This window comes from Scyliorhinus torazame, chromosome 8 (genome assembly GCF_047496885.1).
Source record: "Scyliorhinus torazame isolate Kashiwa2021f chromosome 8, sScyTor2.1, whole genome shotgun sequence".
NCBI lineage: Eukaryota > Metazoa > Chordata > Chondrichthyes > Carcharhiniformes > Scyliorhinidae > Scyliorhinus > Scyliorhinus torazame.
Genome location: NC_092714.1, coordinates 191,544,319 through 191,558,367, shown reverse-complemented (window position 1 = coordinate 191,558,367; position 14,049 = coordinate 191,544,319). Strand labels below are relative to the sequence as shown.

The following is a 14,049-nucleotide window of genomic DNA, read 5'->3' as shown; positions in this document are numbered from 1 at the left end:
GAAACTCGCACCTCCAAGTCAGAAGATTGGCTTCAAGTCTCACCCGAGAGACTTGAGTAAACAATCCAGCCTGACACTTCAGTGGCACTGAAGGATTGCTGCATGCTCGAGGTGTCACTTTCAGATGAGATAATAAACCCCCTAGGGCACAGTTTCAAAGATAAGTCAAGCAGTTCTCCCCAGCGTCCTGACCAATATGTATCCTTCAGCAAATATCTCTAAACAAATCTGATCATTATTACATTGCTGTTTGAGGGCCTTTGCTGCCATTTGCAGGAGTGACTATACTTCAAAAATACTTAGTTGACTGTTAAGTATTTTGGAACACCCCAAGGCTGTGACAGGCATATAGAAAGGCAAGTCTCTATACTTTATGATGGCAGAACTATATTCCAAATTAGAACTTTATTGCCAGTAGATGGCAATACTAAACAGTTAATTTTGACTGTTGTACTGCAAATCATGATACAGCTGGAACAATTGGACACTTACAGAAAGATACAGAATAAAGTTGGTACATCAGGATCAATGTAATTTTACCAGTTTTCTGCATCATTTTGACAGTATTTAGAAAGAGCACCTTTTCTGTAACTGAATGAAATAATTAAACAACTCTGCTTTAAGTCGAATCACACTCTGCCACTGACTGCTCCTTCTTGGACTGATCACTCATCATCTGTAATTATCTTGCAATTGTAATTATCTGCCTATATATGCTGTGTTTGCGAACCTGCCTCCACTTTACCTGATGAAGGAGCAGCACTCTGAAAGCTTGTGATTTCAAATAAACCTGTTGGACTTTAACCTGGTGTTCTGAGACTTCCTACTGTGATCAGTCAGTCATGTGTTAAATTCCCAAGAGCAAGGTTGGAATCATGCCTACGAGATATGTGCCTACTCTGTAACTGGTTTAGAAATAGTACTAATAAACAAGTGTTCAGCAGATATCAGAGTGTGTCTACAGTCTGTCTACGAACGAACGAGTCCCATGCCTGGAGTCCAGGATTGAAGCTCCCAATCTCAGAACATGGTCTGGCAGGTGTGCTTCAGGACTCAGACAGTGATGATGCTACCAAGCCACTCTTGATAATGGACATTGAGGTCTCCCAAACAGAATACATTCTGTGTGCTTGCTACTCTCATTTCTTAATCCACACGGTGTTCAGCCAATTAAATGTAGATTAGGCTAAGGAAAAATGGCAGATTTCTTTCATGAGTCAGAGGGATTGTTTTTGTAACAATCTAATAGTTTTATGGCTGTCATTAATTAATTTAGCTTTTTTAATTACAGATTTTAAGAAGTCTTACAACACCAGGTTAAAGTCCAACAGATTTGTTTCAAATCACTAGCTTTAGGGGCACTGCTCCTTCCTCAGGTGAATGGAGAGGTAGGTTCCAGAAACATTTATACAGACAAAGTCAAAGATGCAAGACAATGCTTTGAATGCGAGCATTTGCAGGTAATTAAGTCTTTACTGATACAGATAGAGGGGTAACCCCAGGTTAAAGAGGTGTGAATTGTCTCAAGCCAGGACAGTTGGTAGGATTTCGCAAGTCGAGGCCAGATGGTGGGGGATGAATGTAATGTAACATGAATCCAAGATCCCGGTTGAGGCTGTAATCATGTGTGTGGAACTTGGCTATAAGTTTCTGCTCGGCGATTCTGCGCAGTCCCGCGTCTTGAAGGCCTCCTTGGAGAACGCTTACCCGAAGATCAGAGGCTGAATGCCCTCGACTGCTGAAGTGTTCCCCGACTGGAAGGGAACATTCCTGTCTGGCGATTGTCGCGCGATGTCCGTTCATCCGTTGTCGCAGCGTCTGCATGGTCTCGCCAATGTACCACGCTTCGGGACATCCTTTCCTGCAGCATATGAGGTAGACAACGTTGGCCGAGTCGCACATGTATGTACCGCATACCTGGTGGGTGGTGTTCTCACGTGCAATGGTGGTAGCCATGTCGATGATCTGGCACGTCTTGCAGAGATTGCCATGGCAGGGTTGTGTGGTGTCGTGGTCGCTGTTCTGAAGGCTGGGTAGTTTGCTGCAAACAATGGTTTGTTTGAGGTTGTGCAGTGAAGGTGACGACAACATCTTCATATTCGACAACATGTTCTTCATCCAGACACACAGAACAGCCATGGGGACCAAATTCGCACCTCATTTTCTTCCTTTGGACCCACGGCGAAGAATCACTGAAACGACTACACGATAATATCATTAAGTTCCATCCCACCATCAGACTCACCATGGACTACTCTCCAAAATTGGTTGCATTCTTGGACACACTCATCTCCATCAAGGACGGTCACCTCAGCACTTCGCTTTACCGCAAGCCCACGGATAATCTCACGATGCTCCACTTCTCCAGCTTCCACCCTAAACTCATGAAAGAGGCCATCCCCTATGGACAAGCCCTCCATATACACAGAATCTTCTCAGACAATGAGGAGCGTAACAGACATCTACAGACGGTGAAAGATGCCCTCGTACGAACGGGATATGGCGCTCGACTCATCGATCGACAGTTCCAACGCGCCACAGCAAAATCCCGCACCGACCTCCTCAGAAGACAAACACGGGGCACAAACGACAGCGTACCCTTCGTTGTCCAGTACTTCCCCAGATCGGAGAAACTACTACATAATTTTCGCAGCCTTCAACACGTCATCAATGAAGACAAACATCTTGCCAAGGTCATCCCCACACCCCCACTACTTGCCTTCATACAACCGCGCAACCTCAAACAAACCACTGTTTGCAGCAAACTACCCAGCCTTCAGAACAGCGACCACGACACCACACAACCCTGCCATGGCAATCTCTGCAAGACGTGCCAGATCATCGACATGGCTACCACCATTACACGTGAGAACACCACCCACCAGGTACGCGGTACATACTCATGTGACTCAGCCAACGTTGCCTTCCACATACGCTGCAGGAAAGGATGTCCCGAAGCTGGTACATTGGCGAGACCATGCAGACGCTGCGACAACGGATGAACGGACATCACGTGACAATCACCAGGCAGGAATGTTCCCTTCCAGTCGCGGAACACTTCAGCAGTCGAGGGCATTCAGCCTCTGATCTTCGGGTAAGCGTTCTCCAAGGTGGCCTTCAAGACGCGCGACAACGCAGAATCACCGAGCAGAAACTTGTAGCCAAGTTCCACACAAATGAGTACGGGCTCAACCGGGATCTTGGATTCACGTTGCATTACATTAACCCCCCACCATCTGGCCTGGGCTTGCAAAATCCTACCAATTGTCCTGGCTTGAGACAATTCACACCTCTTTAACCTGGAGTTACCCCTCTCTCTGGTTCTGTAAAGACTTAATTACCTGCAAATGCCCGCATTCAAAATATCGTCTTGCATATTTGACGTTGTCTATATAAATGTTTCTGGAATCCACCTCTTCATTCACCTGAGGAAGGAGCAGTGCTCCGAAAACTAGTGATTTGAAACAAATCTGTTGGACTTTAACCTGGTGTTGCAAGACTTCTTACTGTGCTCACCCCGGTCCAATGCCGGCATGTCCACATCAGATTTTATTTAGTAACTGCTTTTTAATTCCCTAAACTGCACGGTGGGATTTGAATTCAAGTCTCCATAGCTTTATTGCAAACTTCTAGATTACTAGCCCGGTACTGTGCTAGCATGACCCCATTCTTCACAACCAAGCAGTGAAGGTGCTGAGTTTTAAGTCAACAGCACAAGTGAAAACATGCCTCAGCTTTGATTTTCTCATTGTTTCAGCAGTGAACTTCTTGAACTACAGAACATTCTTTATTTCAAGCGAGAATCTAAATCCAGCTAAGCCAAGCTGATTAAAGCTTGTTTCCTGCCTGGTCTGAACAGCCCAGCCAAGTCTGAGTGGAGCTGGATTGTTTCTTGGCTGGCCGGCACATTACCACTGTTATGACTAGATGTGGCTTTGCTGCTATTAAACACAACACCAATCTGTTTGCAATCTGTCCAGTATAGAATCGAGCTTTATTTCTTGCAAAAGTGAAACAAGAGCTGAAAGAAATGTGTGTATCCTCAAAGTTTGCAATGGTTTCCTGTCATCAGGCAACAATACAGAAGGAAAGTTTCACCTGGGGATGTTGTACAAGTACAGGAGGAGTCTGCCAAGGTCCTCACTGCTGCAGCTTTGACTCTGCAAAAGGCTGTTATTATTGCAGACTTGTAACACAGCTCTCCCTGCCTTATCCCTGCTTCCTGGAAAGATTAGAAAATAATATAAAGTTATTTCATGTGTTCTTGTTACACCATTTGTCCAGCTCTCTTATTAAACCATTTTGGCACTTAATATCCCATCGTACCAAATATATATTTCCAGTATGTACTTAAAATGTAACTTCCAGTCATTGAGTGATTAGTTTCTTCACATCTTCTATGATGCGCAGTCACAGAATGAGGAACTTTTCTCTGGTTGCAATGATTGAGAGGAGGAGGAGGAGGCACTTCCACTATTCACAAAAGTAAAATTTAATTTTTCAGGTTCCTAACTGGAGTGTGGCTGGGCCATCTTTTTTTGTTAAATGTATTTTAAATTTTTCAAATTAAGGGGCAATTTAGCGTGGCCAAACAACTACCTGCACATCTTTGGGTTGTGGAGGTGAAACCCACGCAGACACGGGGAGAATGTGCAAATTCCACACGGATAGTGACCCGGGGCCGGGTTCGAACCCAGGTCCTCGGCACCATGAGACATCAGTGCTAACCACTGCGCCACCGTGACGTTCTGGCTGGGCCATCTTTAGTGCTGTTTTCCACACAAACATGTATTTTTAACTCCTGTGGAATTAACTAAATGTCTCAGGATTAAATTTTGAAAACTATCTCAGTAACTTAGCATGAATAAACTGCCACAGCCCCAATAGTTTATAGCAGGTGTATTGGTGTTAACGTGATTTATCTGCTATATATATTGGAGGTATGTAACAAAAAAAAGGTAAGTCAGCAGCGTATGTTAAAAACATTGGTCGGCCAGCATTTCACACAGAGGAGCCCTGTCCCCGGTTGAAAAATCCCCTGCATGCCCCCAGCTGATTTAACTAATAAGATTGCAGGCATTTCTGCAGACCCAGCATTGCCATTGGGAGCAGTCCACAGCCAGTTCCACACAATGATTGATGCTGGAGGCCGAACACCAAGGTGTTGGTGAGGCTGTTTTGCGAGGGTCAGTCAGGCAGGCCACATCAAGAGGGTGAAAGGGCCATGACGAGTTGACCAAGGAGAGGAACGGGGGCAATGATCATCAGTGGAGGTGGTTTCTGTCAGGCAGAGATCTCTGAATAGAATGGATCTCACCCCAGGCTGCAGCCAGGCCAGTGGAGGTTAGCTGGCAGCCTCATTACATGACATGGGCACCATAAACTACTACCCTCAAGTGCAATTAAGGGACTCAATTGGCCTAAGGGTAGGCAGGCCCCCCAGCACCTACCCCACCGTTGATAACAATCCTAGTGGAGTTGGATAACAAAGGAACTGGTACCCTGTGCCTACCACCCCTCCCAACCCAAATCAAGCCACCTGTTTTTATACCACCCCACCGGCCCATACCAGACACTCTGTCCTAGACATAATCTCCATTTAGCAATTGTCTCTCCCATGTTAACAGTTGTAACCTTAATCTCAACACAAAGGTAGTTCAACTGAAGCAGATTTGCAGAAATCAGCAGAGCTGTTTGAAGAGAAAGGACTTATTGAACTTCCTGGAATAGTCAGCATCTTCCAAACGTTACAAACAGTGCCTTTGTAATTAATTCCTGTGGTAATGGTGAATGATTCATGTCATTTCCCCAATATAAAAGGCTGCCAGTGCTAGGCTGTGGATGGGGTGAAGCCTGCACTGCCCAGTAACAGCCAATCTGCCTCGGACCATCAAGTCATGGTTACTGCTGGCTTGCTCGTTCTCCGGTCACATTACCCCTACCAACAAGATCCTCAGCCTGAATTTCATTTCTAAAAAACATAACCACAAAAAGAATATCCAAAAAGCCTATCATTGAATCGTAAATGACACAACACAGGTGGTCATTCAGTCCACCATACTGTCCAATTAATCCCACTGCCTCTCTTTCCTCAGAGTCCCGTACTTTTTCTCTTCAAGCGTGTCCAATTTTCTATTGAATCTGCTTCTAACACACTTTCTGGCAGCGCAGTTCCAGATCACAACAGCTTTCTGTGAGGAAAAGAAAAATTCTTCATGCCACCTGCTTCTATTGGCAATCACCTCAAATCTGCTTCCGCTGGTTACGGTCAGCTTAATTCTCCCTCTTAACTCGATCAAAACCATTTACTGATTTTGAACACTGAAATCAAATCTGCTCTTAACCTTCTCTGCTCTTTAGAGAACAACCCAGATTCTTACGTCTCACCGCGCAACTGCAATCCTTCATCCTTGTTCCCATTCTGGTAAATCTCTTCTGCACCCTCTCTAATGTTAATAGTGTAAATTAAGGTTAAGGGTATACGGGTGGGGGCGCTCATTGGATAATTATTTGTACCTTTTGGCTAAGATCAAGCCCAAGAAGAGGATCAATGCCTTCATGTCAGCTTGGATCATGTATGTCGCACTTGTGGAGACCATGAATTGGCTTTGATTTGAGTTTGAATTGGTTTTGAGAGCAAGCAATGAGATGGATTAAGGGTTCTCCCTGTCCACTCTGCATATTGGCTTTGTAACTTTAAGGATTGGACTTGAAAAAATTAAAAATCAAGAGGCATTTCTTGGTAGGTTGTCGATTTCAGAGTTGGCATTTGTGATGTCTCACTGTGAGGAAGCACATGTTCGAAGATCTGCATCCCTGCACCACTGACTGACACCTGATTCACAAACTGACTGTGGAAGAGAGGATTTATTCCTCGGTTCCAGGATTGCTGCTCACTAATTAATAGTGGTTGCCGTGCAGGAGGAGGACATTTGGCCCATCATGTCCACACTGGCTCTCCAAACGAGCAACCCCAGCCTTTCCCCATGCCCCTGCACATTATTTCTATTCAAGTGATCACCTAATGCTCTCTTGTGTGCCGCTGAAAGTCCATTTGGTTGGCCTTCTATATTTCCCCATGGCGGGTTCTTCCATGGCAGGGCCGCAAAATCCTGACCCATGTTCCAGACCGTGATCAACCCCTGGTAAAAGTCAAACAGCTCCTGCAAAGAGGTTCGGACACTCCATAGGTTTATAAACCAGAGTTGTGTATCACAATTGAGGCTGTGCAGCTGATTGACTGAAGGAAAGAATATGTTACCAGCACACCACCATTTGGAGGAGGTTCAAAGTACTGGTATTTCTGCTTGGTCTGAAGGCAAAAAGTGACCATCTACCAGTGAAGGTACACCAGAGCCAGACTGTCCTCCCTACACAGGAGACTCAGAAGAGATCCAGAACACCCTTTTGTCTAAATAGAAGAAGAGTAGCTTCTCCTGTAACAGGTTAGGAGGCACTAAAATGAGATAATATGCATTACATTGTTTCCTTGATGCATTATTGCCTCTGGATGATTTTACCAGAGGTTAGGTTAAATTGGCTCTGGTTACTTGCCCAACAGCAGTGGGTAGGCAATTAGAAAACTTAACTGCCCATTTGTGTGCAAATTGGTGAAGGTGCCTGAATCTTCCGGAGGTCAGATGGGCCACCCATGGCAGGTGCCTGGAGGCAACTACCCAGAGGAAGGCCAGGAGGCTATCGGCACCTCCTATGACCTACCCTATCCCATTGCTGTGGGGATCAGAGGGCCACAGTCACAACCAATCCTATAGAGCGACTGCCCCATCCATAATGATAGCCTGACAGTTGTGGGCATTCTTCATGTTTAAACTTTGCTGAACTGGGCAGAAAGCACTTCCACCTTGACATGCCCTCGCACTCCCCTACCTACATCAGCAGCATCAACCTCTCCTGATGGGCCTGCCCTGCAGGCTCTTAGGGCCTCCCAGGATGGGAAACCACCCACTATCCTAATTGGACAGTGATACACAGATGGCCAACTGGAAGCCCCCCGCAACCAAAGGTTGATCCGGAAGACACCCGATATCATACACCAGGTTCATGAAACCCCTATTGCCCTGGCATTTGCTAGAAAGCTCAGCCCTACGTTTGTCTGTGCTTTTGCGTATATTGCTAATAGTTTGACTGGAATTAAGCGTACCTGGTAAACATGCAACTCCTGAATGTAATAGATCACTCTTGAGATCCAGCGATCGTGCAGCAAACCTCTTTTGGTGATGTTCTGATGTGGAGAAGTCACTAATTGGTAAACTTGTGTTGGGAGATGCTAAGATTTTATCAGCTCTTTGACACAATGGGAGGGGAGCATCTGATTGCATGCGAACCTCTGTACTGAAGTCTGTTGGAGAAAAGAAAGGAGCACTGTGTTATTCCACTAAACACTATGAGACAACACTTACTGCACTGATGATCAGATTTCCTTAGAAATGGAAAAAACAAACAAATATTGGGCTAGATTTCCCATTTGGGAGACTATGGGCAGGATTCTCCGGTCGCCGACGCCAAAATCTCGTTCGCCAATCGGCCGGAGAATCAATGTTTCTGACGAAATCGGGGGTGGCGCACTTTCATGATAGAATTTCATAGAATTTGCAGTGCGGAAGGAGGCCATTCGGCCCATCGAGTCTGCACCGGCTCTTGGAAAGAGCACCCTACCCAAGGTCCACACCGCCACGCTATCCCCATAACCCAGTAACCCCACCCAACACTAAGGGCAATTTTGGACACTAAGGGCAATTTATCGTGGCCAATCCACCTAACCTGCACATCTTTGGACTGTGGGAAGAAACCGGAACACCCGGAGGAAACCCACGCACACACGGGGAGGATGTGCAGACTCCGCACAGTGACCCAAGCCGGAATCGAACCTGGGACCCTGGAGCTGTGAAGCAATTGTGCTATCCACAATGCTACCGCGCTGCACCCGCCAAAGCGACGTACTCGCGCCATATCGATGGTCTCAGGATGTTGCCTGAGGCCCTCCCACCGATGCTCCGTCCCCGACCAGCCAGGTTCCCGACAGCATCGGTCATGTGTGCTATCATTTGTGGGGAATTTGGCGTGGCGGCTGCAAACTCAGTCCAGCGGCAGCACTGTCGGGGAGGGCTGATCCGCAGACAAGGGGGACTTTGGCAGATGCTGGGGGCACTGTTGAGGGGTGGTCCAGGGGTTGCACTATTTGGCAGGCCGAGTCCATCGCGACCGGCAGCATGTTGCCCGGCACAGCCGCTGCAGGCCGCCACCGTGTGCATGCACGGCCAAGGACCCGGCATTTCTCCGGGCCATATCGGCAGCTAGAGCCGGGTGCTCTACGCTGCCTGCTTACTAGCCCCCCACCAAACGGAGGATCGGTGGCCGTTTTGCGCGGAATTTTCGGTCGTAAAACGCCACCGTTCCCAGGCCGCCTGAAAATCGCAGAATCCAGCGGCATGTTCTCCTGCCGGAGATGGATTCACATGATTTGTGCTCCCTGTCAGGAGTCGATTCCGTGTCCTCAGCCATGCAAACTTATGATTGGCGAGGACTGCAACAACACTCTGGACCTCAGTACTTTCCCTATCATACTCTGCAGCAGAGTACTGTACACGTGCAACAATGTGCACCATAATAGATAATAGGAACTCTCCACTCAACATCCGTCTCCTGCCGTTCTGTCCTTGCAAACATTACTCCCGCAAACATTCACCAAAAACCTACTTGCTGGTTGGAACCATCCGTGTTGCACCTCATTTACCCACTCTATGATTACATGTTCAACTGCTTGTCTTCCATCTCAGTGAGTCATATAGAGCACCCTTCCTGAGCAAGATCTACCAGCAAATATTCTTTAGGTTAAGACATGGAAAACACAGTCACTAACAAGTTCCTGTGACACACCCTTTGTGCTGAATGGCAGACTTTGAACTACCCTGGCAACAGTGGCCCTTAGTAAACAGGTTCAGGACAGGCCAGGGCAGACAACGTCAACTATCTTAATTGAAACTATTAAACTAAATTAAACAAACTGAGGGACAAAGTAAAATGCACAGGCCCTTAAAGAGATACTTCCCTAAACATAAACAAAGAGCAAATAAAATTTAAAACGTCAAACTTAAATGTGATTAAGAAGGTCAATAAAGTGGGGCCCACCAGGCAAGAAAGGCCTCAACATTGCTCATGGGCTCCCTCTTCAGGGACAGCGGGCCATGAATGCAGCCGGAGGGCAGACAGTAGGGTTGGACGACCCCATCGGTCGCCCGCTGCCTGGATCTATTAATGGCAGGTTTGACCAGGCCAGGAGCAGGTTTGCGAGGAGGTCCTCCTTCCCCTCCCGCTTCACACTGAGCATGTGCAGACAACTTCACTGCTGGGGCTCCAGTTCGAACCCCGATGAGATTATGGACAAACAATGCTGCCCATTACCGAGGATTGTCCCCTCTACAGGCTCAGCAACAGACTAATCACCTTACACTCACCAAATGAGGAGGCTATCTTTTGGCTTTGGGGATTTGCATTCACTAAATAAAGTAGCAAGGAGGATGGTAAGGTCATTTTTAAAACTCTGTTTCTCCTCGAGGCTCAAGATGGATTGTGCGAATAATACCAAAGCAATGCTAAAACTCATTCAGTTCAGTTACAGACTGTTGGGTTCAAAGTATTAAGAAGTAGGCTGCCTCAGCTGCTAATTCCTGAATCCATCTCACTGAGACTCAACATGAACTTTTTGGAATTTCATTAGACTCTGAAGAGGAGGGGGCCCAATGTAAAACTTGGATCATAAACTGAGACATGGAGCCAGACAATTAGACTAAAGCTTTACAATTGTGGAAAATGCTTGTAACAAAACTGAAACCAATAATTCAAACACTCATCAATTATTCAGGTTCATAACAGAGAGCAAGGGCTGGATTCGCTGCTTGCCGACGCCGATTTAGTAATCAGCGATCAGGCGGAGAATCCCTTTTTACGATCGAATCGGGGGCGGCGCCTGTTTTCGGAAGTTCTGGCCCTACCAGAACAGCATCATCAGGGAGTACGCCACACGCTGTTGGGACGGCCTCAGGACGTTACCTGAAGGCCCTCCCCCGATGCTCCGCCCCGTTGGGCCGAGTTCACGACGGCGCGATTCACTTGTGCTCTCGGTTCTCATGAACCATGCGTGGCGGCTGCGGACCGTGTCCAGCGCCGCCACAGTCATAGGGAGCCATGCTGCTGGCTGGGGAGGCTTCGGCGAGGGCTGAGGGGACTGGTGGGGGGTGGTCCGGGGTGGTGAGGGGGATCCAGGGGGGCTCTATCTGGCAGCTCGGGTCTGCGCGCGGCCAGCGCCATGTTGTATGGCGCAAACGCTGCAGATCGTCGCCGTGCACATGTGAAGCCACGGATCCAGCCATTCTCCGGTCATTTTTGGCACGGGTGCCAAAAATGTTCTACCCGACGCCGCTGCTAGCCCCTCATCAGTCCTGGAATCGGTGAGGGGCCGGCACCGATTTTGGCGTCGTAAGACGCCGCAGTTCCCACGCCAGCGTCGGCACTTAGTCGCAGAATCGGAGAATCCGGCCCCAAATGTCTGAGAAAACATTTTCCAGGGATTTATAACACAATATCGACAAATGTAGAAGCAAGAATAATCTTAAGAATTGGTTAATTTTTTATCAGCTATTTATGTGAAGTTTTAAGGTCAACTGTAAATACATTTGTAAAAATTCAATGGTGCCGGCTCCAATCAGTTGTACAACATTCATGGATTGAATTGATTGGTTTACATTCACCTTATGGTCGTGTACTGTTGACAGTCCAGTTTTGATAGTTTCCCAATTTCCTGGCTGCTATATGCTAATCGGTAATTTCCTTATTCGCTTAATTGTGAAACAGGCAATCAAGTGCAAGTGCGATGCAGAATGTGTGTGCGGAAAAATGTAATGCTCAAGTTTGATGCTTGAAGTATGAAGGACAAAAATGTGTGACAGGTAAACCATTGTTGTGTGGAGTAAAAGTAACATTTCTGGACTATGGATTTAACTACTAAAACACAAAACATGTGAAGCCACAGGTCTTTTTGACCTCAACAGAACACATAAAACCACATGCGACTCTACTGTAGCAACAGAATATTATAATGAGTGCTTTCTGTGATAATGCTACTATCTTGGGATATTTTAAAGGTTCAAATTGATTGCTTTTGTAAAGCAATGTATCCTTCAAAGCTCAGGGAGAGAGGCGTGATGAAGATCTTTGGTGCAAAAATGAGTGTTGCATCGAGCACACATCACTCGCATTCAGAGCACAATGCATTATAAATATACAATGTGCGGTGATATGCATCACTGTAAATACACAGGGGGTTAATGTAGATACACTGGGACTAAATAAACACTAGAGGGAGCACCAGAGACATCATGACATACAGACATTCAACCAATAGGTCAGTAAGATAGGACACGACCAATAGGCAGTCAAGACACACCCAGAGGTGACACTACCACAAGGGGGCTACCCATATAAAAGGACAGGGCACACATGCTCATTCTTTTTCCATAGGCCACACTCAGAGAGACAGGCAGATCAGGGAAGCATCACACCCACCGCATGGATTAGAGCAGACTGGTTAGTTAGATTGAGTTACTACAGTTAGATAGCAAGAGAGTCGAACCCAAGTAGGAGATTTGTTAACTTTTCAATAAATGTGTTAAATCTATCTCCAAGTCTGAACCTTCCTTTGTCAGAGTACACATCAAGGAAGCAGCTTATGCTACGTGAAGAAGCATAACACAACATGGTACTAGTGAGTGACCTGTTCAATCCCTATAGTTCAACTCAACAAATCCATGACAACCAGCAACAGCACCCAGGCAAGATGTTTAAGATTCCGGTTCCACAACAGCTCAGGTACCACGGCAATCTCAGTGCAAACTGGCGTGCGTTCAGGCAGAGATTCGAGATCTACCTGGTAGCGTCCGACCTAGATGGCATGGAGGATGCAGAGAAAATAAAGCTGCTACTCACCATCGCGGGTGCAAGAGCAGCAGAAATCTTCGATACCTTCAAGTACTCCAAAGGGCAAGACAAGAGAGACTTCCAGGCAGCCCTGGAGAAGTTTCAAGAATACTGCGAGGAACACACGAGAGAGAACAGTAAAAGAGGCGCCAATACTCACCATGAGGGGAAGGTAGGCCTGCAAATGCAGAAAACGGCAGTTTTGATTTGCAGCCATCTTGGGAAAGGTGCCGCACATGCGCAGTTGCGCAAAGAGTGCACAGAACAGAAAGGTCCGTTTGCGTATGCGCGAGAAGCCGTGCATGCGCAGTTGCGAAAAATGCACCAAGTAAAGGAACAGCGATCTGCGCATGCGCAATCACTTCCTACGCTCTACGTCACAAGCGTCATGACGTCAGAGGCCCCGGACCACGGCCACTTAAAGGGGAAATGTCCCAAAACAGTTTTTTTTTTAAATTTGTAAGCCTGAAAACACAATTCTTTCACCTGGAACGACAGCACAATGCCTGAACTTCGACCAGTAGCTGAAAGTAATCTCCGCAGAACCCTGCAACAAGCAGTTAGCACCGCCCTAGAAGATGATATGATCCTTGAAGACTACGACTCAGGCGAAGATTTCATCATTGGACGTGGCGACCCCAGTACCAAATCCGATCCGCAACTAGAGGTATTGTACATTGTCAAGACTCCGACGACGAGTGTCAGTGTCCTTTGTGGCATCTGCTGTTTCCTTGAGCGTGCCATCACCGAGTCCGCGGCGCTCCCCGTCTGGAGTCATGTCCGGTTCACTAGAATCATCTGTGGCTTGTCGATGCTACCCGTCTGGAGCCCTTTCTGGTTCACCTGTGTCAGCTGAAGTTTCTTGATGCTCCCCGTCCGGAGTCAAAACGTTCAGGAATGCATTTGCTTGTGGAGAGGCTCGAGTGGTTGAGGTTTGAATTAACGTGGTGTTACCGGAGTCACCAGTAGTCACACTGTGAATGTCGAGTGCCTCTGTACACACTAGCAGAGAACAGATTGGGGAATCGTCAGCCCAGCAAATATGACATCCCGACT

General features: G+C 47.0%; 1 protein-coding gene across 3 annotated transcripts in view; it reads right to left on the bottom strand.

Annotated features, from left to right (window-relative positions):
- The window catches only part of LOC140428312 (pleckstrin homology domain-containing family G member 4B-like), a 263,637-nt gene that overhangs the window by 102,843 nt on the left and 146,745 nt on the right, over positions 1-14,049 (bottom strand). For all 3 annotated transcript variants that reach the window (XM_072514651.1, XM_072514650.1, XM_072514649.1), the window contains exons 4-5: positions 8,162-8,359; positions 4,099-4,222 (exon numbers count right to left, since the gene is read on the bottom strand). In XM_072514651.1, coding sequence (XP_072370752.1) covers positions 4,099-4,222; positions 8,162-8,359 — 322 coding nt within the window. The remainder of the gene's footprint in view (positions 1-4,098; positions 4,223-8,161; positions 8,360-14,049) is intronic.